Raw genomic sequence first — 27,336 nt, 5'->3', positions numbered from 1 at the left:
ATTTGAATAGTCCTTTAGCTGAAATAAATATGTGTGCTGTGAGGAGAGTATTTGGCAAACCATTGTGGTTATTAGTTGATGGGTGTTGGGACGCAATAGCATGAGAGGGGGAGGTGACATAACATTCTCTCAGAAATTCCCTAGTGCCTAACCACTTACCACTATCCTCTGAAAGAGAAGGGTTAGTCCAGTAAACAGTTAATATAAACATACTCCTAGAACTGAAAAAACTGAAAATATATACAATTATAACTATCATCCAATAATTATTTTGCATTCCAAAGACTATTACAACACTGCTTGGGTAAATGATACCCAGCCAGCAACTTGTTATGAATATAATAGATGTTTTTAACCCAATTAGGCATTGTGTGTAACTTATGGCTTGTACGGATCATATACAATATAATATATCATTTTGTAGAATATGTCTAGCTATATATCTTTTCTCCAACCTTCTTTTGAGTGCTATATATAGTACAGGAATAAAAATCCTGACCCAGTAGAGCAATGGACTTATTAACTGTAGAGTGTATCATGCAATATGGTATGAGCAGATGTTATATACTACCATTCCTATAGTTTGTCTAGACAACCAGATAAAATATAGCTCCTTTATAGTCTTCAAATTAAAATGCATCTAATACACATACTATTATCATGACCTTTCTCTAGAACTCCTAATGCTAGTTGATTAAAAAAAATGTTGAATGAGCATAGTCAGTTTTATTTGCAAGAGTATGGCCACAAAGTCCTATGTTATAATGTTTCTTTTCTTCATGAGTAGTCTTATTCTGCAGAGATCCCTTTAACCTTTGCTTTTTTTCTTTCATTTCTTGTTAAAGTCTTGCTTTTTAGCTTCCATCATTCAAACTGTCAGTTATTTACAAATATAGTCTTCTTCTAAACCTGCCTTTAATTTACTACTGCTCGTGATTTAAGGAAGGTTTTCAGTACCTGTGAGATTATGGAGCCATAAATTACTTCAAATCCTTAATTACAGTTGTCTCTTGATTTCCATCATTTTAATACAGCAACTTACTTCCTGGATGGCATTCTGTTCAAACTGGAGGCTCTCTTAGTGTAATCACATATTTTCCTGCTTTGTTTTGGGACTTCTAGACTGCCGTAGACTTGATTTGGCTCTGACATCACTGTATGGTTTACTTGACATGAGTGGCATAAGGTCAAAGGTCACAGGACATCTGATGTGGCTTAACTTCCTGGAAAAACATCTTTACAGTATTGCAATGGAAAGGAAAGCCTAAGGAGCCTTTTTCTTGCAATACAAAGGTAAAAAACCTTCATAAACTACAAAATATTGCTTACAAATATTAGTGATGTCTGTATTTCATCGGATTTAATGCCATTTACTATTTAGATGCATTTTAAATACTGACAGAAACAGTATTACTGTTACTTACATTTCACTAGTTATTTTGAAGGGATCTTATTGAATGCTTTTAAGGAAGCTGTGTTTGCTTCATCTTTACATTTTGCTTGGTATGTGGATCCCCTGTATTGGAAATGTAAGGTGGCAGGATACTTCATTTGCAATTTTATTTTGTTTTTTTTTTTATTAAGTATGCACAGAAAGGTGGTAGAATTTGCCTCTGATGTTTTATAGCTAAGGGTAAGTCCTCTGCAATTGTTATTTTGTTACCTTTCCAAATGATTTGTTTTTTAGCTTTACCAGTTTGTATAATCATATTAGCATGAGTTGCATTTAGTATTCTCTTTTTTTCTCAAATAATTTTTTATTGTTTCACATAAAACAAAGCATACAGAAAAAGGAAAGAAACACTATGATTAAGCAATAGATCATAACATGTCTTTTTGAGCAGGAGAACAAACAACAAAGAAATAAACGAATGTAAACTATCTACATCCAAAAACAATTATGTACAATATTTACAAACGAACGTGCTACCAGATAAATAGAGTACTTTGAGAGGCAAAGATAGAAAATGATGAGGGTTGGCAGTGGATCTCCAAGTAATACAAGGGATATGGATATGGACCCCCACAAATAACACAATGATAAACAATAAAATGAATTACTCACAAAGAATTAAATCAAGTAAACATTTCCACAATTTGCCAAAGTAGGCTTTCTTCTTAGGCCCATTTATGATGAACGTTTAAGCAGAAATATATTTCATTGCCATCTCCTTGAAACCCCTCCAACAAAGTTTAGTGCGATCCAACCAGTTGTTTGTGATGTATAATTTGATAAGAGAGCAAAGAGTGATTAATATGTGGAGTTCTAACTTAGGCATCTTAGTGAGGGGGATATGGAGAATGGCTGTTTCCCAGGAAAGGGTGGAGTTATAATATCCCATTTTCTCAAGGAGTACTTTTAAAGAACACCAGAGTTTGTGGGAATGATTACAGGACCACATAATATGAAGTAGATCAGCTCTCGGAAAGGGACAGCAGGTACATGAGGGAGATATATTGGGGTCAAATCTATTGAGTACTGCGGGGGTGTAGTAAGAGTTATTGTTCAACATCAGTTGGGTATAAATGAGTTTTTTGAAAGGGGAAAGTTCTGTGGTAATTTTTATAGCAGAAAGTTTTTGTTCCTCTGTAATGGGGGATCCTTGGTTATCCCAGTAGTTAGAGAAAAGGCAGTTGGAGTTATGTAGTAAGGAGTTCAGTAAGCTGTAAGAAGTTGAAATCGTTTTCTCAGGACTCGAGACTGTAGAAATGATTTCACAGAGTTTGCTGATTTCCTGAGGGTTGGGAGAGAAATTAGTAAATTGCGAAAATATTATCTCTCTTAGTTGCCGGAGAATAACTGTGTATTTGTTGTTAGTCTTAAAAATTAGACGTAACTCAGAAAGAGTTTTTGCCTTATATTTAAGAATATCCCATACCTTGAGATCTTTAATAAGAGGAAAATCAGTAAGGTCAACCATTTTATTATTGATCTTGAAGTTTGGATTGTGATGTAGGGGTTGGAGAAGAGGTAGAGTATTTTCAAGGTTAATGTCCTTAATCAATTTTTGGAATAGCCTGATCTTATGTTTTAGGGTAGGAGATAATTTAGAGTTGTTCATGGAAGTAGGGGATAAGAAAGGAATAGCTTTCAGGTTAATTTTGTTGGAAATAATGTGATGGTGCCATATTTTCATCCAGGATGGACATCGGGTATGAGCTTTACAATTGAGATTTGAAATAGTCCAGATTCTATTAGAACTAATAATTGTGTAGTAGAGTTGGAAATTTGGAAGGCCTAGCCCCCCTCCCCCCTTCTCCTTAGGGTAAATTAGCTTGGAGTAAGAAATCCTAACTGTTTTTGGAAACCAGATGAATTTGGCTAATTCTTTATTAATTTTGGAGAATAGATTGTTGGAAACAATCAGATTAGATGCGTTAAATTGATATAGGAGTCTGGGCAAGACATTCATTTTCACTATAGCTACTTTGGATAGAAATGCCAGATTCATGAGTTTCCATCTGTGGAGGTCATGATGTATTATAGACCAAGTTTTAAGTAAGTTGTTTTGAAGCATGGAGGCTTGATTGTGCTCGAAGTGTATTCCAAGGTATTTAAGGTGATAGGTTGTTTGAAAAGGAGATTCAGGAAAGAAGAAAGATTTATGAGCATCAGGGTTAATTGGAAAGATGTGTGATTTCTTATTATTAATCTGGTAATCTGAGGCTTTAGAGAAGTTATTGACAGCGTTTATGATTTTAGACAGGTCTGTATTGGGGAATTGAAAATAAAGATTAAGGTCGTCTGCAAAAGCAGAGAGTATTATGTTGGTATTTAAGACTTTGGGGATAGAGTGGAATGTATTTTGGGTAATAAATAAGAAAAAGGGCTCGATAAAAATGTTAGGAAGGGGGAAAGTGGACAACCTTGTCTTGTTCCGTTGGTAATCAAAATTGGGCTGGACCTTTTTTGTTTACATAGAGGTAAGTGTAAGAATTTGTATAGAGTATTCTAATCATATCGGAGAAAGTTTTAGGCATATTAAAACGGGATAGGGTTGAAAACAAAAAGTCCCAGTTTACTCTGTCAAATGCTTTAGAGGCATCTAACGTTAAGGCATAAATCGGATTTTTATCTTTTTTTGTAAACTGTATTAGAGAATCAAGAGTTAAGGTATTGTCGCAAGTGTGCCTGTTACTCATAAAACCAGCTTGGTCGGGGGAAATTAAGGAGGGCAAGATCTTTTTGAGTCTATTGGCTAAGATAGCGGAAAATATCTTTATATCAACATTTATTAGTGAAATAGGTCTATAGTTGTGGGGATCAGCTTTATCTTGTTTGTTTTTTAATATTAGGATTGTTCTCGAATTGTTCCAATGTAAGTCAGTAATTCCATTATTTATAATGAAGTTGAAGACCTTCAAAAGAATAAAGGAGATTCTAAGTTTAAACACTTTAAAGAAATTAGTGGTAAAACCGTCAGGGCCTGGGGATTTGCCTAATTTGAGGTTGTTGATAACGTTTTGAATCTCTTGGAGTTCCAGCGGGGCAGATAACAGGGAAATTTGGTTTTCATTAAGGGAGGGAAATTTGATGGAATTCAGAAAAGTCTCCATATGAGGTTTGAGGGTGTTATTTTCCTTCCTACTATAAATATCTGAGTAGAGAGAGTGAAACAATTGGATTATTTCAGTGTCCGATTTATAAACTTTACTTTGGTAGTGGAGAGTAGAGATTCTAGGAGCACCATGATTGTTTTGTATTATTCTTGCAAGAGTTCTTGAGGGAATTTGGGCCCATTCAGAGTAAGTTGCAATAAATTTTTGTTCCTGAAGGGAGAAATTATGTGTGTGAAGTTCAAGTAATTCTTTTCGAGTAGTATTAATCAATTTGTCGATCTTTGGGTCAGGATCTAATCTCAGTCTCTTTTCTAGAGAGGATAATCTTAACATCAGATTAGTTTCTCTTTTTTTATTAAGTTTTTTAAGAAAAGAGGCTTTATTAATCAAAAAGCCTCTCAATTCAGCTTTGCATGCCACCCATTGGATATCTGGAGGAATTTGGGAAGTCTTAAGATTAATGTCCAAGTCTGATAACATGGCATTAATTTCATTTATTATGTCTTTGTTACATAATAAGTTATTGTTAAGGGTCCAATTAATGTACGTGGGGATTGAAGGCGTGAAGCTAATTTTGAGGGAGATCCTTGCATGATCTGAAAGAAATCGGGGTTCAGCACTAAAGGTATTTTTAAATTTAGATAGGGGATCAGAGATTAAGAAGAAGTCTAACCATGACCAAGACCTATGGCATTTGGAATAGAATGTGTATAAGTTTTCTTTGGTCGCGATATCACTAAATGCAATAGAATCAATAAGATTAAAGTCTGAGATAAGTTCTCCTAGGGCAACAGAGGCTTGGAAGTTATACGAGGTAGAGTTGCTGGTGCGATCTAAACAAGGATCTATTACTGCATTCCAGTCCCCACCTATTATGAGCATGTAGTTTTGGAATGAACAAAGAATGGTGTAGATTTCCAATATAAAAACTTGTTGTTGAGAGCATGGTCCATATATATTAAAAAAAAGAACTGGTTTGGATGAGCATGGGAGCAGAGATGTAAAATAACACCATCTACCATTTTTGTCAGATTTAACATTATTAATAACCCCCTGAAATTGTTTCTTAATTATAATGGCCACTCCCTTTGAGTTTGAACTGTCCCCGGCAGCTATGATATCTCTAATCCATTTTCTGTTGGTTTCTTTCTCCCATTCGTCCTTGAGTAAGTGTGTTTCCTGTAAAAAACAGATATTAGCCTGGCATTTAAAAACAAGGTGGAGTAGTAATTTTTGTCTTAACACTATTTTGTAAGCCTCTAATGTTCCAAGAATCAATAGACCAACTCATGTTAGCTGAAACATAACAAGGTTAAAGGGAACGTTGTTTACTAGAATATTTAGAAGCAGAAATGGAGAGATCAGCAAGTAATGGAAAAAACAGGCATTAAGATTTAAGTGATACTGGAGAGCGGAGATCCACGTCAAAACTGTAATTACAAGACATTTACAAATAAAAGTATAGGTAGCATAGTACTCCTTCTGACTAACCCCGGTGCCTACCCACCCATATCCCCTAGGTGAAGAAGTACAAAACCAAACATAAGGTGAACACAACATTACTATACATATGTACACAAAAATGCTCATCCAAAAGACCACCATCTTAGAGCACTACTACAATGCACTTATGAGCATCCAAAACTGAGTAGCAATCTAAATAGGTAAAATAAGACAGAGAGAATCTTAAAGATAGTTAGGAGAAGAGACAATGTACTAGTTGTTAGTTAAAAACTCTTTAGTTATAGTTACCTAGGTATCATAATAAGAGTAAAAAGTGATAAAGGTAGAGGATATATCATGAAGGATTCAAGTAAGAGGTGGAAAGACAAAGTTTAGACGAATATGAACACATAAGTAGCCATTCTATACTAAGAGAAAAGTAGGATATTGGAGAGGAGAGTAACATAGACTGGTAAAAAAAGAAAAAGTCACAAGGAAACTAAAGAGTTACATGGTCTATGTAGCAAAGGAAAAAGGAGAGTTTGATTGACTATGTTTACATCAAAAGATAACAAAGTATACTATGTATGGTAGAAAAACAGTCATATAACAACAAGGTAAAACTCACAAATATTAGCAATCCTGCTCCTTTCAACTATCATACACAAAATATTAGGGGGCCTGTAAGACCCACAATTACAATTCTTATAAATTCTAAACATGCTCTATGTAACCTTGAATGAAACAAACATTGTGAAATCTGTTGCCTGACATCTAAAATATGTTAAGTTCTCGTATGTATAATTAATACACACATTATTCTATCAACAACTATAGAAATTTAGTAGATTATGGTTCTTAGCCACTTGTAATAACATTAATCAATGTCCACACACAGTATGTCAATATTTACAGTTAACTATCAGAGCAATCAACATTAGCATTACATAGTTTAACTGTATTTGTGCCTGTCGCCACCTAGAATAGTAGCTAGGTAAAACTGTTGCTATGTCATATATTTATATAGGCAGGCAATACTATAAAGACTATTAGCATCACAATATGATATAAAAAGAGGGCAAATAACAATATGACCGTTGGGTTATCTAATAAGTATTGTAGATAACAATAGGAATATTTAAGTCACAAAATTTTCAAGCGATTTTCCTCCAAATAAGCATGAGATATCTATTCACAGTTTGCTCTTCACAGGTGCCCGCTACAGGAGTTAGCGAGCATTGGTAAACACAAAGCTGATCTCAAACTCGGTTGAGCTATGTAAAACAGAGTTACCTGTTTAATACAGCCTCCACTCGTCATGAATATAAGTTCCCGGCTTGAGAATATGATTTCTGCGAGAGTAGGTTCAGGCAAACTAAAAGGAAGCATGATCTTGCAGCCGAGACAGAGATCTGACACAAAGCGCTATTAGCGCAATTAACAGAGGCAGGGCCTATTATAAGTGAACACCTGGGAGTCACGAGCTAAAGATGACTCTCAGGAAACAGCTCGCGACCCAAAGGTTCCCTGATTTTCTCGGGGAGCAACTGTGAAAGACAAAAAAAAAAAATTCAAACAAAGTTAACAAGACAAGTGGAGTAAAACAATCCCTGGAGCAGCAAACGGAACTGTCACCAATTCATCTGGTAAGTAAGCAGATCTTGCAGAGTCTCGTGAGCTGAAGCGCTTACATGTATAGTGGACTATGACTCAGGAGCCTTACTAAAGGCTTTAAGAAAAGCTTCTTTTGCCTCGATCGGGGAAGTGACTGTGTATCTAATACCATTGTTGAGAAATATTAAGGTGTTCGGGAAGCGCATTTGGAATCTAATATCCTTTTTGATAAGATCTGCACAGTACGGAGCTAATTTTTGTCTGTTTTCTTTAATGGAAAGGGGTAAGTCTTGAGAGAAGGATAATTTATGGTTATTCCACGTGAAGGGTTTGTATTTTTTGGCCGCGTTCAGTATCCTTTGAGCGACCTGAAAGTTAAGTAGCCTGGTGTATACTTCACGGGGTGTTGAGGAGTCTTGACATTTGTATAAGGCACGGTGAGCTCTCTCAATCGTAATGTCCGATGTATAGCCATCCAGATGCAGCAGTGACTCAAAAATCTGTTGAGCAGTATTAAGTAGAACTTGATTTTCATAGTTCTCAGGGAGACCTCTAATTAAAATATTGTTGCGTCTACTTCTTGCCTCGAGGTCTGTTCATTTTAGTTGAAGGTCTGTTATAGAAGATGTTTTAGCGCGTAACTCATCAGATAAGGACTGTATTTAAAATTCGTTAGTTTGGGTTTTTTGTTCGAGGGTGACTACTCTGTCTACAACTTGATTAATAGTTTTTCCCAGGTTAGAAAGTTGTTCTGAAAAACTTTGTATGGCAGAATGAATGGGTTGAAGGGCCTGTTTCAGGTCGTCCATATGGAAGTTGGAATCATCCTTGGTTTTAGCACTGGCTTTATTAGACTCCGTGCTTTGTTTATTTATTCTCTGTCTTTTAGAAAGGACCTCTTTTTCCAGAGAGAATATTGCTGAAGATTTTGCTTTTGTCGTTTGTGTCTCCATGATGTCAGGTTCATTTGCCATGCTTAGCTGCTTAGCCATGAAGTATTAGGAGTGCAGGAGATAAACTCAGGCCCTTAGGATGCACGTGGCTATGGCTCTATAGACGAACTGTAGATTTTAAAGGTTGTATTTGGATCTTGCAGGTAGTAAAATGATGAAAATCCCGAAGTAATAATAGTGAAGTGGATCTTTTTGCTTAGAAACACGACCACGAACTCTTTAGAATATAGAAATATCTTAGAAAATGTAATTGAGGTATGGAGCTCTGTGCATAGGTTGCACACTAGACAACCACCATTTTGGAATCCTGCATTTAGTATTCTCACGTAGACTTGTCTAGAGGCATCAAGAGTTTGTGATTTTCTTAAGGCTCTGTGGAATCTCTCTAATGTAATATTTCGAACTGTAGCATTGTTGTCTAAGAATATTTCAATGATTTCTTTAATTGCATTATGCAGAGAAGCTTGTTCGTAGGCTTCTGGGATACCCGTAATGAGCACATTTCTTCTTGATCTGGCTTCGAAGTCAATTATTTTTTGTTGTAGATCAGACACTGTTTTTTCTGTGGCATTAGTTCTTCATCGGATTTCTTCTATTTTAGTTTCATTTTCTACAGTTTTATCTTCATTTTTCTCTAGTCTAGTTAATATTTGATCTATATTACTTCCAAAGGCATTTAGTTTTGTAGAAAAAGTGTGTATTTCTTCTTGCAAGGGTGTTACAGTTGCCTTGAGTTCTTCTATGAAGAGGGATTGTTCAGCCTTCATTTTGGTAGTCTGTTTTTGTAAATCAGTTTGCTATCTAAGTTTTTTGTCTCTTTGTACAGATTTCTTTCTCTAGTGAGGTTAATTGTGAAAGTCTTGTTTTTGATGTTTGAGATTCCATTTAGTCCATGGTCTTATATTTATTAAAGTTTCTTATTTTTCTATGTAGTTTCCTGTAGTTTATTGATGAGGCCTGAGCTTCTTACTGAAATGCCAGAGTCAGCACACATTGATCTTGCAGATAAGTATATAAAAATATTGTATCTTTTACAAATCTGCTGAAAAGATACTTTTGTATGTAGTTTAATACAGTATTCTTTGTTTTCTGATCATGTAGCAGATGTGCAGAAGCCCGGATTGGGTTAGAGTGTAGATTTCTTTCAGGAGCTGACTGAGAAGTGAGCTTCCTAGCTAGCACCCATCTTGGAATCTGGAACAAGTAATGGACTTTGAAATAAAAATAAACTGGTCCTGGGAATTAGACAAGGACAAAATGTCAGCCAATGAATCTTACTCTCAAAGTATCAAATACTGCGCTACAGAAACTCAAACATGCTAACAACACCAAAGCTGGGCCCCCAAAAGGCTCTTCAATGTTTCTCACAACCTCCATCCCATCATATGCCATCAAAAACAACTTCCTTTAAATATATTAGATATTCAGAGATGAAGGCACATGAAACACTTTTTTGCTGGAATAAAAATAGTGACGAACCAGTTAGGATTTGTATAAAATACTACCCACTCTAGAATCCAATCAGGATTTGTATAAACTACTGCAGTCTCTAGAATCCAGTCAGGATTTGTATAACATAACATATATAACATTATTGCCTATGTAGTTTTCAGAAGCTGACTATGTCAAAACATTCCTGGCCCATTTGATCATAGCATCTACTAGATATATCAAAACATATAGTGAATGCAAAAACAGGTCAGAACTGCAATAATGTCTGCATTACTTATGAAGGAAGAATTCAGACTGTATGTTCTAAGTGTGTGAAGAAATGCTAATGCATGGTGAGATTTAAAGGCCTAATGAACAATGAAAAGGATATGGCCATATGGGGTCAACAGGAAATGTTTTAGGACTGCAGCAGTGTGAGAAATAAGTAATGTGAGGTGTCAGTGCATTTTTTCCTAAAGCCAATGATTTTAGAACCTTTAAGTTTGGTTATTAAAGCAATTACTAAATGGACCCATATGTTTATAAAATAACACCACATTATTATCTGTTTGAAAAATGAAAGAAACAGGGGCAAGGCTATAGTACTAAAACTCAAACAATCACATCAAATGTACATGGCAAACTTAATAAATGATTCTTTCTGAAACAAATTTTTCTTCAGTTTAGTAAAGTTTACACTATTCACTACATTATTAGATTCTCTTAAATAAAGCTAAGATGAGATTATGTTAAAAAGAATGTAGTTTATATTTGCATGACTTACAAGTGTAAACTACTTCAGTAATCAGTTCATTAATTTTATGCCACTAAAAATTTACTCTATGTGGGTTTTTAGAGGAATCAGGGCCTATGATATATGGCAAGGCTTTTTGCCGCAGAATTAAATGAACACCTCTAATTGGTTTATGGGCTAGTGACATAGTATATAAATGTGTAATTTTTTTATTGTGTCTTTACACTGATGAAGGCTTAGTTAATTATAACCCGAAACTGGTTTGTAACTTCTGTATATTGATGTCTTGACCAATGTGATATAATATACATTTTTATGGCTTCCACTATCTGCTGGTTGTTTTTTGGTTTATGTTGGTATTTTAGGACCTTGCAGACGCCTTACTTGCAGGAATCTATTTACTGCTGGCTTTTTCCTCTTTTCTGCTGTGGGCTTGTAGAGCTGAAGGGTTTTACCCTATTTTCGTTGGAGTCTAATATCATTTACTAGCCAGATATAACTTTTGAAGGGATAAAAAGTTTATTTGCTACATTTTCTCTAATTTTCAATTGCTTATTTGGTGATTTTTCACACATTGATGAACAGCTACAGAAGAGGCCGCCATACGTTCTGTGTTTGGGTCTAAAATAACTTATAACTGTGTTGTTTATATGCATCAGCAAATGGGTAGCAAGTTTCCTGGTGTTGCTACTATTTATAACCTATTTCCTTCTGATGTGGTGCATTACTGATTGCTGTTTCTGGTCTTTCAAATAAGTAAAAGGGTTGCGAGGTGTATCATAACATCAAGTAAGGACGGTCTAAAACTGTCGAGCCTCCTGTCTTCAGAAAGGTATCTCTTCCTAGCTGAGAGTGACTTTAAAAACTTTAACTGTGTTTAATTGTGTTTACCACCAGCATATTTGTGCTCAGTTGGACTTGACAAATTGAGGGGAAATGTTGGCGGTGTCGGTGTTCACCTCTCTTCATGTCGTGGATCACTAATCAGCAAAAACTGTTTGTATGAACAATGGGGTGCATTTTCATTCTTTTCTGCTGAGATATATTCATTGGAAACTACCCATTTATATGTAACTTGTATGTGATGCTCACAGTTTTTCTGTTTTTGGACAACTAATAACATTTTTATGTGTGGGCATACCAGTGTTTAACATTACAATGTTTATACCAGAAACGCTTACTTTGGGCAGATGTATATTAACTATTTAGTTCAGAGTTCGGAGTCAGCAAATAGAACATTGCTAATGGGTTTATTAGGAATAACGACTGGACATGAGTAATTCATTGTTAGACCAGTAGCAATTCGATTTATATATATACTTTTGAGTATTTTCTTATCAGGGTTTGTTGTCCTATATGATGCAGTAACTATTCCTTTTCATGGATATTCAAGGGCGGGTTACAACATACGCCATCTTAATGGGTTTGTCTTATTAAGATGTTATGTTTACTATTTGAAACTCTCATTCCACCTCCAGTAACAAACAAAATTAGAGGGATGTTTAAATGTTACAGCTGTAGTGCCTGTAGGTATATTTTGGAGGGACCTTACATCAATTTAGACCATTATGATAAAATTATAAGTATAGATGGAAGATACACTTGTATGACTAATAATGTTGTGTATGTTGCTTCATGCTCAGGCTGTTCTGCATATTACATAGGTATGACTACAAGGAGCCTTAGTAAATGCATAAACAAACATTGTTATGCAATAAAGACTAAAGATGTTAATAATGCCCTCTATAGGCACACAATGAAATGTACATTTAAGAAAAAATGTATGTTCTCTATTTTAGAACATGTCAAAGGTGATTTGAGGGGAGGTAGTATGAAAAATAAGGTAGAAAGAAAAGAAACTTTGTGGCAATTAAAAATTTGATTAAGGGACTATCCTCTGCTCATGAGGACCTGGCAATTTTTGGTATTGGGATGGATTCTACTTCAGAGAATGGTGCCATACAGGTCAATACGGAAGATACATGTGAGGCTTAATTTGCCTCTCTAACTAAACACATGTGTTCCCTCAGGAACAATGTATGGCATTATAAATTGTTCAAGGCCTATACAGTTAAAGGGGTAACACCCAGAGGGTTACGAGTCAGAACTCAACCAATGGTGAGCAATCCTGACCAGGCCCTACTTCAGCAATGGAGGGAAGCACAACACAAAACTACAATGCGATTTGTGGAGATACTGATGGGTTGTCATGACAGAACTATAGATACAGGGACATCCCAAAAGAGGAGGAACTCTAGTAATTTTGAAGATTTAAACCAAAAAGGAGGAGGGGGGATAGAAAACATAGAAAGCATAGTGGGGGAGGGATTATTCTGGAAGTTTGTACAGAAACATTAGCAGGAAATGTATTGAATATCTCATCCTACCCTCTCTCCTCCTTGGAAATAAACATTTTGAATAAAGGTCTTTCATATATACCTGGTGGCTTTGTTTCAGAGGATTATTTTGTCAAAGATGTGGTTGAGTTTTGTAGGACACTTAATTTAAAATAGTTTTTTCAGGATAAAGGTAATACTGATGTCCATGATCATTTTAGACATCACAAATCTACATTTTCGCCTTTGATGCACCCAAGTGTACTAGCATTCCAAAATTCCACACATAGGGATCTTCACTTTAACTCTAGGAATAGCTATGTTAAAGCTAGCAATGTAACTACACAGGAGATGAATATTATTTCTAAGCTAGTTGACAATCACGAGATGGTGATTTTGAGAGCGGAGAAAGGTGGAGCTGTGATGGTGCAAAACTGAGAGCAATATGATAAGGAGGCCAAAAATCAGTTAGCAGATAATAGATATTATGTGCAATTGACATATAACCCTACCAAGCATTTTCAAAAACAAATAGATGATTTTCTATCATTGGCTGTGGAAGAAGGAATTATCACTGATAATGTCAAAAAACAACTTACTTTTCTGGACCCCAATAATCAGTACATATACCTTCTAGTTAAAATACATAAGGACCTGCATAACCCCCCTAGCCAGTCAATAGTGTCTGATAGAGGTTCCATGACTGAGCCCCTTTCCCAGTATTTGACTAAGTACCTGAAACCTTTATTAAAATGGGTGAGGGCTCGTATGAAAGACACAACTGAATTCTTGCAGGTCATCTCTGAGATGCAAATAGAGGATGACTGGATACTTTGTACCCTAGATGTCAAAGCCCTTTATACCAATATTCCTCACTGGGCTGGCATCCAGGCATTAGAATACTGGTTATACAGGTCAGAAATGTACCCATCAGATTTTAATACTCTTCATTTGGGTCTAACTGAGCACGTATTAATGAAGAATGTTTTTTTCTATCACAATACTTATCTACAAATCAAGGGTACAGCTATGGGGGTGTTGTTTGCTCCTATATATGCAGATATATTTATAGCATATATAGAAGAGCAGATTATATATGATTGTTCCCATAATTTGTACCTTGACCAAATAGATATCTGGAAAAGATATGTGGATGACTGCTGGATGGTATAGAGATTGGATGATGAACACCTTATAGAGTTTGTGGAATATCTAAATGAAAACAAATGGGGGATTGAATTTACGGTGAACCATCATAAAGATAGTATTACTTTTTTGGATGTATTGGTAAGCAGGGCTTCAGACAATACTCTGACAATGGAAGTTTATCGTAATTTTCCTAAATCGCAACATATGAGGGTGAAACGCATTTGCTCAGAGGACGATACCTATTTGCATTACAGAGATGACCTAACCAAGAGATTCAAATAGAGGGGCTACAAACCAGGACAAATTATGCAGGCTAGGAATGTTGTCAATAGTATGGATAGGGAAGCACTCTTACAATATCATGACAAGCAGGGTAGAACTAAAGGCCATCCTAGACTGGTGACTACTTATGGTAGAAATGTTGGGGCACTTATTGACAGTGTACAATCCAATTGGAACATCCTTAAAGTGGACAATAGGCTTTCTTAATTGTTGGAAGCAAATTGCCTTTTTTCCTTTAGAAATGGGAGGAACTTGGCATCCTTCTTTAACCACTACAAACAAGGAGTATATAGACCTAAGGAAAGATTGCAGAGTAGTATTGAGGGACAAATTGCCACAGGATGTTACCCTTGTGGTCATTGTACACATTGCAGTAGAATACTAAAAACAAGCAGCTTCACTAGTAAAAATACCAGAAGTAAATATGACATTTACTTCTTTGCGAACTGCAGCTCAGATTGGGTTATATACCTGGCCACTTGCCAGTGCTCAGCTTGTTATGTGGGCCAAATGTCTATAGCGTTTAAATACAGAATTTCAGAACATCTTAGTGAAATTAAAAATAAAAAACATACAAATGCTCTATTTAAACATGCGGAAGTTCACCAAACAGCATCTTTTCATTTTATGATTATTGACAGAATCTTGGGTATGAAATATAATAAATCTGGATGGCATGAGTTATTGAATACCAAAGAGAGAAAATGGATCATTAAATTGGGAGGGCTTTTTGCCCCAGGATTAAATGAACACCTCTAATTGGTTTATGGGCTAGTGACATAGTATATAAACGTGTGATTTTTTATTGTGTCTTTACACTGATGAAGGCTTAGTTAATAATAAGCCGAAACCGGTTTGTAACTTCTGTATATTGATGTCTTGATCAAAGTGATATGAAATACATTTTTATGGCTTCCACTATCTGCTGGCTGTTTTTTGGTTTATGTTGGTATTTTGGGACCTTGCAGATGCCTTACTTGCAGGAATCCATTTTGGACTAATAAATATAAGAAACCAATTCTGGAGGGATGTCAGCCTATTCCACACACATGTGCACATGCACGCGCACTCAGGGCCTATGATATATATGGCAAGGTTAATAAATATAAGAAACCAATTCTGGAGGGATGTCAGCCTATTCCACACACACACACACACACACACACACACACACACACACACACACACACACACACACTCAGGGCCTATGATATATGGCAAGGTTAATAAATATAAGAAACCAATCAATTCTGGAGGGATGTCAGCCTATTCCACACACGTGCGTGCGCATACACACACACACACACACACACACACACACACACACACACACACACACACACACACACACACACACTTATGGACAACAAGGAGGGTCACCAGCTCAAACTAGCTGGATGTCTTTGGAATGTGGAAGGAAAACACATTCCAGAAAAATAAAAAAGCAAGAAAAACATATATACGCACAATGAAGATATGAATTCTCTGCAAAGAAAGCACTCTACCTGAGAAGCAGACCAGACAACCAAGTTCAATACATTTTTCCTGATAAATGAGACAAAAGAAAGTTATGAGGTGGTAATAACAGTGTGCAACATGCTTGCACCTCCTCTCCAGTGTAGTTATATTTGGGATCTTGTTGATGACTGGGTTTATCTATGTGCAAGTATGAGGCAATACCTCACAATCTCAGATTATAAAGACATCACAAAGCTCTGCAAAATGTCCTTTGTATGCTAAAGTTTTTGTACTTCTGCAGGCTGATATACTTACTTTTATCAAGGGAAAGTTATCTGTACTACACATATGTAAAGAGCTTCACAGATTACAACTCAATGATCTTTGAAGTGGCAAACAAACTATTTTTTAGTGGTTAGCATTTGGAAGCATGTTATTGTAAGTTGTTGTTGTTTCTTTTGGCTTTTCCTGGTTAGGGGTTGCCACAGCTAATGATTGGTAGTTGATTTTTACATGCTGAGTTACCAGCCCTGACGCACAACTTTCAACGAAGGTACGCCCATTCATGCATGTCTCCACGCAGAAGACGCTCTAGCTGAGAATCGAACCAGACAGCGTCTTACTGGGAGGTGACAACGCTACTGCAGCACCACCACCAGTTATGTATAAGAATAAGAAAAATCAGCAATAGCCAATGCTGAACAAAAAACTTGCAGAGTTGATACTTCTGCAAAGCCTTTATATCAGTGATTCACTATGAGATTTTATGTTTAAGCAATGAACCATCTCAAAGCTGCAGTAAAAATAATCATTAATACATATGAACTTTGTGGAGAAGTAACTGCTGCTTAAATCATCTGACAAATTTATTAGCTCAGTGGAGCAGATTTAGGGATCTGGCATGCTAAAATTTTGTTTATGTTACACACTTGAATATGAAATTATGGAATCGATGTTAATGAATACACCTGGGCATCTCATATACATTATCCAGACTGAGTACAGGGTAAGCTTTTTAAGTATTTCTTTCTTTACCTGTGGTACAATTACAAGAGTGGAGATATAAAGCACTACTTACACACTGCAGGGCTCTTAGCTAAGCACATTAGTAGCCAACATACAATTGGTTATCTTAGGCATTAGATGGGTGCCTGTACGTATTTGATCAGGATCACAAGGCACTGCGCTAATGTACAGACACTGAGAATTTGTTCAGCAATATGGGCATTAACAAAGCAGTGTTATCCAAGTTATCCTTTCCTGGGTTCTTCAGTGCAAACATTTTGAAATAAAGAAAATTAAAAAATGCACTCTGTGGAACAACTTGTTCTCGGAGTCAAACTGCCAAGCAAAATGATTCACTTAAGCAGAAATACTGAAGTATAGAACTAGAAAAGCACCCTCCTCAGTCTCAACAGTCAAATAAGACAACTTGTCAAATCCTCCAAGGGCTCCTTTGAGAAAAACTTAGCAAGTACTGCCAAGGATAAACATAAGAATGTTTACAACTGCATACATAACCTAAAGGGTAGGACCCAAGCATGTGCAGAACTAGTGACCAATGGTATCACACACACTGACCACACAGAGATAGCAAACCTGCTAGTGGTTATGTTTGGCAAAAATTTTCCCCCCTTATTCCCTCGTAACTTACAACTTCCCCAAACATCCTCCCTACCTGACATATCTGAAGAGCAGGTCTTCAAAAGCCTTGTCCAAGGCAAAAAACACAGCCTCTGTGGGACTAGACAACATCCCAAGCTGTCTGCCAAACAGGTTAAAACATGAACTAGCATCACCACTAAGTGCCCTTTTCAATCATAGCCTACCCACGGGCTTTGTTGCTGCGGAATGGAGAACAGCTACAGTTATTCCCCTTCACAAAGGTGGCCTAGCAACAGAACCAGGGAATTACAGATCCATAAGCCTGACCAGCCTCATCTGTAAGTCCATGGAACATATCATACCTCGACCTGGCAAAGGATTTCGACATAATCCCACATTCAGGCATTACCGATAATTTAGCAAACTGAATGCAAACTCCTGCGATGTAAGATGGTTTGTCAACTGGCTCACAAACCAGATGCACACTAACAAAGTGAGTGACTCCACATCAACCAGCAGACCTGTTACCAGTGGGGTACCTCAGGGGTCAGTGCTGTTTGGTATATACTTCTCAGAAGTTCAGGTCAAAACTAAGGGGTTGTGACTGACTAAATCTGCAGACAACTGCAAACTAGGTGCAATTACTGACTCCCCAAATGATGTCAGTATACTCCAGGATGGTCTCACACAGATTGACTACTGGTGTATTAGTCACAGTCTCAAACTGAATGCAAAGAAATGCATCATCATTCCCTTCATCACAAACAATGTCCCCTCACACTATCAAATAAACAACACCACCCTAAGTACCCATGAAGTGGTAAGGGACCTGGGATCACAAAATGACTGCGACCTTAACTTTGACCACAATGTATCTACTGTTGTAAGGAAAGCTTTCCACATAGCTCACTTGATTAGTAAAGGCATTGCCTCTAGAGCAAAAGAATTTACAACCCCCCTATACTCGCCACTTATCCATCCCATAATTGAGTATAATGGCATGTACCATACTAAGCACCTGTAGCTATTAGAGAGACCTCAGAGGTTCTAACAAAGAAGATCAAGGGGCTCCAGCATCTGCCTTACACAGACCAACTAAAGTCCCTGTCACTATACTCTGTATCAAACAGACTTCTTAGGGGAGACTTATGCCTGGCCTACAGAGCAATCCAAGATCCAAACCTAATGAACTTGCTGCATATCCATAAATCAAACAGGACTAGGGCTACCCATTCCAAGGACATAAATATAGCCTGTGACTTAAATAGGACATGTTGGAGGGACAGATTTATCTCCCAGTGACTGACGTGTCTTTGGAACAAGCTACCAATTCATGTGAAACAGAGCACCTCTATGACACTGTTCAAGAGGAACCTGGATGAGTGGATGGGGCACCATAAATTCTTACCAGGGATAGAGCCCACAGCCCTCCTGGACATGGGCAGTCATCACTAAATGCAGTCTTGGGTACTGACTAGTATTACACTGGGATGAAAACGCTAGACCTAAAATTACTTCTGACTCGATGGCGCAGTATTTTCCTGTGATACTATTAACCTATGAAATGCCCTTTAGTCAGTCAGATAGCTATGCCTCTTGGAAATTTAACATTATACTTCTTGATGACACAAATATAGACCTCCTTTAACCTGTACTGGTTGCGAATTACCTTATCTACTGTCCTTCCAATTAAGCTGCTTGGAGATGAGCTCCCAGCAATTAATCTACTGCAAATGTGAGGAATGGACAGAATTGTTTTGATATTTAAAAGTGAAAATCCGGTTTGTGATTAGGGAAGAGGAGGGGAAGACATGTAGCTCACCTACCAGACAAATATAATTAAACAAACTTATATTCAGGGCATTCATTAAAAAAATAGAACAAAATCTGACTGAACTTCTGCATTTTCCTTTTCAGTGGCATGTGATATCTCAAAACAACTGATCACTCCAGTTCTAACACATGATTATTATGCTTATCACTTAGGATTCTATGATGTTATACCTGATTAGTCTGGCTGATTCAACTTACCTCATACAACTATCAGATAATGAATCATGTATCCATTCCTGAGAATGATAAATCCTGTTTGAAGAATTAATACATCACTGTCCACAAATCCCTAACCATAATGTGTATTCTCAGTGGTGTATAATCAATATAGTAATTTCTCAAAGTGGCCATCTTAGCAAAGGTTATTATTGCACATTTCATGGTACTGAGTTTTATGCCATGATTCAGGCAACAGTTATTAATTTATATCAGGTCTTCTTGAAAAGTATTTCTGTCTTTTGGAGATTCTATAACTGTGCCTAGTTTGTAATCATCTGAAAACTTGGTCAGCCAGAGGTCAGTGATGTTAGCCTTAATGTCAGAGAAGAAGATACCAAAAAGGACCATCCCCAGCACTAAGCTCTGACAGACTCCACTAGTTATTGGCTTTTTGTAGAAGTAGACTTTGCTGTTTTGACTTCTTGGTTTCTATCTTGAAGCCAGATGACTATACAGCATGTGATATAGGGTTTATACCTAATATTGTGACTTGACGACAATGGCCAAGATGGCTTTATGTACCATTTTCCCTCATCCATTGTTTTGATGCCCTTCTCAAAGAAGTCCACTAGGTTGGGCAGGCACGACCTGCTCTTGATTAAACCAGACTGGGCAGAATCCAATGTCTGAAGGTTTCCAGTGTCATCATTTATCATATCAATGATAAAGATATACAAGGCTTTTCATATGAAACTAGTAAGACTTATGGAAGGACCGTTCTCATGCAAAGGAAGTCCTCCAGTCATTCAACACAAAATCCTTGTTTGCATTTGGCTACATTTAAATATGATTCTAGTGGGCCCAAAAGGTCATGTTTCATGCTATTCAGGTGACAACCTGGGATATTATTGGGACCCGTTGCTGCAGTGTTTTTGGCCTGGGGAGAGCACTGAGGTCATGTTCACTAGTGATAGTTCATGTAGTTATGGTTGGAAGTACTTCTTGAGAGGTGTCATTGGTAGAAAGTGTGATAAAGTTGGAGATAAATTAAGACTTGTTACTCTAGCAAAGTAATAGAGAGTACACCAGATATTATGACATCTATCTGTAACATGAACTGCATTTGCAGCTACACTGTTGCAATGAAAAATAGAACTGCATAATATCTGACCAATGCAGCGTCCTCCAAACAACACTGAAGGTGACATATCTCTATGGACTCCACCACTATGCAGTGATATTGTTTCACAAAGATAGCAATGCCTACCTGTGTGTTACTACTTGTGCTGAGATTCCACACAGGACACAACTATCCACTCATCATTGACAAAACACATAATGTCTTAACCAACTAGTACCTAAAGTTTTATGCAGTGCATATCACTTCTACTTGAAAACTTTAAGGGTGAGCTAACCATGCAATATAACATCTGCATATTTGTTGCTAGGTTCAGTGTGGTAATCTTGTTCAAAATCATGCCACAGCTTTTTAATAACAGACACAAATGCTCAGATTAAGAACCAGATCTGAAGCAAACACCAAAGAGTCCCTCTAGTAGATGAAAAAGTCAATACTTTACTATTGAATGTTGAAGGAGTGTGAAAAAATTGACTAATTCAGTAATTTTTTAAGGTATGAAATTCAGTATAAAAATATAAATATATATATATATATATATATATATATATATATATATATATATATATATATATATATCTATATTAGTTTCCAGACAAAGTTAATTCTCTTTGAAAGTGATTACCTGCATTGTCAACAATGCTAAAATAACAGAATAGTAAAATTTGCCATGATAATGGCTGGATAAGACATGGGGCATGGGTCTGGCTGTAATTGGCTATAGTTTTATATATCTGACTAAGTAAATGTCTCAAATAAAAGGAAGTCAACATCATGACTGTCCTCCCAACTGACACATCCTACACTTCCATCCTCATGATTAAAGAATGTAGATATCTATCTATGTTAAAGGTAATAAAATTCCAAGCAGTGTTGCTAAGATCTGTAAGATCATATTAACCCATAAATTCAATAGAGTGTACTGTTATCAATGTATATGCAACTGATACGTCCACTTCAGTACAGCCTGCTACAATACAATCAAAACACCTCTGTACAATGCTGGGGACAGGTTGCCAACAATTTATTAATACTCACCATGCAAGTAAAGGAGTGCAAAATGTATTCTAAATAACTAATTCCAAAGAGAATGGATACCATCAATGAATTTAACTGCTCTTATTAAAATGACTATGAAAAACAGAGTAATCTATCATGCCTTCAACTATATCGGTGGATAAAACATTTCATAATCCCAAAGTGAACTTTCAATGAAATGGACGACATAACTCGTGAGTATAATGAAAACATGCAATAGTGAGGAATGACCCGAGTTCTGCCTTGAGATGATTATATTCCTTTGGAATAGATAACACAGGTTCTGACATGGAGAGAAAGAGTTTATTATATAGTCTGCTGCTTTGCCGGGTCTGCCTTATCATGAATGTTTACACTAAACTAAACCACATTGTACAACAGGTTCAGCAACCCGGGAACGAGGCCCAAATTAACCATGTGCCTAGGTATGCACACTCCAAGGTTCTTTATGGAAACCCTAGCCATTTCATAGCTATTTCTTACATTCAAGTAAGAAATGCACCCCATAACTCCATATTGTACCTGTGTCTAGAAAAAGTGGCAACATATTTAAGCTATCTCCATGCTGCTAATACAGAGACTAGGAGATGTAAAGACAAGAAAACATCATGAATACAAAACCAAATGGTGTGACGAAACGAACCATTTAGAATACCTACCATTTCAGAATCTGGCTTAATACTCTGAGGAAGCACCCAGATATAAAGATCAGAATGAACAGCTCTGTTTGGTGCCACAGAATAAAGATCTAACTTATAAAAAGGCCATTGTAAAATATCCCAAAGGACTACTTCAGACAGATTCAAATATACTTCAGAAAAGTTGGTAAAAAGCCTTAAAACCTTTACTGCCTTCCAAAGAAAATCTCATGAAACAAAAAGAACAGCAAACATGATTTCAGTAATGAGGATTATTGAACAGTATATAATTACTGAATGTTTCTGCTATGCTGTATGTATATAAAGCCTTAGCTGTAACTCAAATTACAAAACCTTATTGATATGTGTGTAAATGCACAGGCATGAAATTTCTCATTTCAGTTACAAAAATCATTATAAGAAGCTTATAGTCTACATGGCTGGGTGTGATAGGAGTGTAGCAAAAAAAATATTAACAGCCATCCAAAGCCAAAATGGGATGCCACCTATAGGACAGTGAGCCTCTACTATCATGACTTAAAACTTATCTCCTGTACCTAGAAAGGTGAAGTAAAATGTTTGCAAGTTATAAATCTTTGACAGGAAACCTATGTAAACAACATTATAATTTAAGACTTTAGGGAAGCAGTCAACAGCTGGAATTATAACACAGTAGTAAATGCAATAATATTACTCAACTGGGCTTATATATTTATGGATAGACAAATCAGAGGTATATACTCTAACAAGGCCACAATTAGACAGATTTTGATTAGAAACAGGAAAATGTTTTTGAATGTTTGGTCTGATCCCAGATGGAGAATAGCCAGAACTGATAATACCAAGTTTATTTAATGCTACAAAAATGCTAAGGATGTTTTGACTTTTGAGTCTACAGGCAAAGTTAACCATGTGCTCAGGGCAAAACAGACTATTCCAGAAATGAGAAATCAGTAGTTTCTTCCTTTCTTATGGTGGCAATAACAGAGAAGAAACTAGACAAATTGTCATTAAGTCAACAGAATAACTATCCAGAGATAACTCAGATCTAGATATCACAGCATATTTATTAATGTAGCAAAGTGAAACAAACTAGTCAGATTAGGCTGGAGGATGGAAAAGTTGCAAGAGGATTGTTAACTATGTGATAACTGCATTTAACTAAGCATAGGAGGTCAAGGGAGAAAACGCATCTAGACAAAACACACCTATTAGTAAAAGTATGCATTAATAGTAACTGACTCTTATAATTCTCTCAGTAATGCAGACACTATCTAAAGAGTAATGGATGATGTTCTAAACTCATGAGCTAGTACATTAACTTACTGGGCAATCCATGTACATCCTGTAACGGTCTGCCTTGCATTCTTTGCTGTTTACTCTTTGTAATGATTCACAAACTGTCCAACAGATCTGATCAAGAAAATACAGTTTGATCAAGTATATAAAATCCACATTAATTAAAAAGCAGATAAAGGCCTTTATTGATTCTGTTGGATATGTATTGGTTTGGCAGCTGTATCAGGCATTACATATTGTGTCACTCTAGACTTCATAAGGGAGCCATAGACAGATGTCATGCCAAATGCACAGTAGCTAATAATCTTCTTGAACTGACTGAGTAGTTTAAACACCTCAAGCTATGTAATTAAGACAACCGTTTCACTTCATATCTGCTGCATTTTAATCTGATCAGGTGCACAAAACCATGTTTAAATGCTTTGTACTGTATCCTTAGGACACTAGTTTCATTTCAAATGTGACAGCTCTTAACCTGTTTGAGTAGATCGTCTAATTAGCAACTCACAACTAACATCACAATGAGAAAGCTTTTTTTTTTCAAAAATCTGTTTTATTTATTTCAGAGGTAATTCACCAACAAAACACAATGACAGATCTAATAATCTAAAGCCACTTTGCAGAACTCAACAAAGTTTACTTGCTATGTCAATCTTCAGTTGTGAAGGGAGATGTAGAATAAAGTCAAGGAAACTACATCTGGTAAATGACCTAATAAACATCTCTAAAGAATCAATGGTTAATATTCTAATGAAAGAACAGTCACTGCATGATGTTCTTGGGTGTGTCTGAGAAATAATTACCTCTTGTAATGAATTCATCAATACAGAAATTATTTCACACTCATCAGATAATATTCTAAGCTCATAGGCAAACTCAACAGTTACTGAGGAGTGCATTAACAGTCATAAATCATCTGTGCATTCCGTAGTTCCTATACAAGTTCATGTATGCAGTAGTGGCCAGACCATATCTCATTCAAGCAATATATCACCAATGTAAGCAGTTCTGGCCTTAAGCAAAGAAGCAAACCACCATCCTCTTCTGCCTACTTAGTAAACAAGACAAGAAAAATCTCATTAACCCCATTTTACTGACTGCAAATTCCACAGTCTCTTTTCTGACTGTAAGGTAAAAGGACTTAAGGAAACATTATTATTCCACTAAAAAGCCTTCCTTAGTTACTTTTTTATTAAGTCTTTGCAAGAAGACAACAAATTGACCAAAAAATAATTGCCCAAGTATATAAAACTTATTTAGTGGGCCTGTAAAAGTGCTGACTTATCAGACGTCCTAGACTGAAAAGGACTGTGACAATACGAACTTCAGAAATGGCTCACAAAATAGCTAAGGATTGTCAACTGTAGAAGCTGAACAGAAGCTCACAAACCCACAAAAGAGCAAAGAAGCAAACAGGCACGCTACAAATATTTTATTTACCATTAGGAGAAATTAATACAGCTATTCTTATACAGCCAGAATCTACAGCCCAATGTCCAATGATATATAAAAATCCTTTAGAGCTTGACTCTAATAGGTCTTGGCCTTGCCGTACTCCTGGGGCAGACTATAGCAACATATGGGGTAGTGTGACTACCCTTCCAAAAATCTAAACTTTTCAGAAGCCATGTGCTTTATTTTTAGAGTACTCCCTCATATATAATGAGTACTCAGTGACCCTCACGATTATATAATGCGCCAGTCTCATTCTTATTTACTATAACCATGTTAAAGACTCAGTACTTTTAAAAAGTGACAGCAAAGTTTAGTCATTGAAGCAATATCAGACTTGAGCATCAGTCAGTCAAGGGTTTCCAAATCCCAATTATATCCCAATTTTCTAGATTTCTTTTCATAAATTAATTAGCTGGACAGGAGTGTATGATACAACCAGATTAGCCAACAGATTCAACAATTCATAGCACTCAGAATGCAAATCTAAAATATGAAACCTTGTAAGAGTAAATATATGTTCATTTTTTATCTTCCATTGTAGATTTTTTGTCCATTTTTATGCAATTTTCACAAAGAACTTATCAAATGAAACATTTCAAAAATAGTCATGAATCAGTTAACAGTGTACTATAAGTACCTACATGATACAACATTTTACACATTTTTAGCCACCCTCCTCCCTTTTGCATATCAGTCTTTTCATTAAATGGCTTTGGTGTTTTTGGTCATATATCATTATTTCTTAACTTTTTGTAAAGCATATGCATCCCACAGGAGTTTAGTTACTGATCTTTATACCAGAAGTTCCAGATTTGTTTTGTAACATCAGAGAGACAAATACAATAGTTTATAAAGAATATCTCTCTCTCACACACACACACACACACACACACACACACACACACACACACACACACACACACACACACTCCTTATTAAGACTGAGGGACACTGATGTGATTATTCCCATGCTTCATCTTGTTGTCTGTGGTAAAACTATGACATCATGACAGTGCAATGAAATATTAACACCAAAATGCAATACCCAAAGCACTGGTGTACACAATAAGGGCCTATTGCTGACTAAAACATTACAATACTCATTTTATTTTTCAGTTAGCAGTTCAATTGCCAGGACATAATTTATTATACATTAAGAACTATGAATAAGTTGTTCCATTCTCATATAAACTTACTATAGTCACTGTTCTCATCCTTGGTCCCATCAACTGTACCATTTGGGAGCATCTGTAGAAAGAAACCCTGTTGGCTAAATAATCGGGTCACAATTCCTTTCAGCTGGGGTTCTAGAATAGAAAAGAAGAAAAGTGAACAATCTGCAATCATTTTCATATTGAAAAAAATATTATTTTATGAATACTTATCTCATGATGCCAAAGTGTAATTATCACCTCTCATCCTCAAAGCACTAATGCAAAATATTAATTATTTCTGACTTGGAATAAGTATTATTTAAGTTATTACACATACTAATACCACAACAATTTGAGAAAAATGGAAAAAAGTGTACTCCTCTGCCATAATACATTTAGAGGTTAAAAGTTATTATGTGTATTATCCCTTTATTTTATTTAGGAAACTAGTATACATGTATTTGTGATTCCAACAGTTCTTTTTCTCTAGTAGCTGTCAAGCTGCTTATCTGGGATGCAATAAAATATGAAAAAAATGTTTTATCTTTCTAATGAAATCAATATTGCACAGATAATAACCTAAACTCAGCACTTGTTAATTAAGTTTACATACAGGTTATTTAATAATAAACTCTCAATAAATTCTAAAAATAAATAAATAAGTGTAATATTCCTTGCTGCCATTTGAATGCTGTATTTTGCCATTCCATACTTATCAATGAAAATAACAAAAACTCAGCCCCAAATGTTAACCACCAGAGTACCTAAGTCTCAGGCAATAACCTTCATTCGGTTTTATCCTTCATACTGAAAACATCATTTCAAAGGTTCACTCACTATTACCAGCAGCATGTTTGCCAAAGCTAAAAATGTACTAACACCAAAATTAGAATACCCCTGCATACACTCAGCCCAGATTACACACAATCTAAAAACTGCTGAAAATAAAATGTTCAGATTTGCTGTACTGGTTGACGTATATATACATATATACATCATTGTTACCTACTTATACAAGAAAATTGGCTGCATATAAC

The 27,336-nt window shown here is 36.1% G+C and overlaps 1 protein-coding gene across 2 annotated transcripts in view; it reads right to left on the bottom strand.

Moving 5' to 3' along the window:
* Nucleotides 1-27,336, bottom strand: part of FGF12 (fibroblast growth factor 12) — a 2,088,810-nt gene that overhangs the window by 1,175,012 nt on the left and 886,462 nt on the right. For both annotated transcript variants that reach the window (XM_044070389.1, XM_044070388.1), the window contains exon 2: nucleotides 26,342-26,452. In XM_044070389.1, the coding sequence (XP_043926324.1) occupies nucleotides 26,342-26,452 (111 nt within the window). The remainder of the gene's footprint in view (nucleotides 1-26,341; nucleotides 26,453-27,336) is intronic.

The sequence above is a fragment of the Protopterus annectens genome, chromosome 4.part1 (assembly GCF_019279795.1).
Source record: "Protopterus annectens isolate FY-2018-M chromosome 4.part1, PAN1.0, whole genome shotgun sequence".
Classification (NCBI taxonomy): Eukaryota; Metazoa; Chordata; order Ceratodontiformes; family Protopteridae; genus Protopterus; species Protopterus annectens.
Note: the sequence above shows the minus strand (reverse complement) of the source record. Positions and strands in the feature narration are given on the sequence as shown.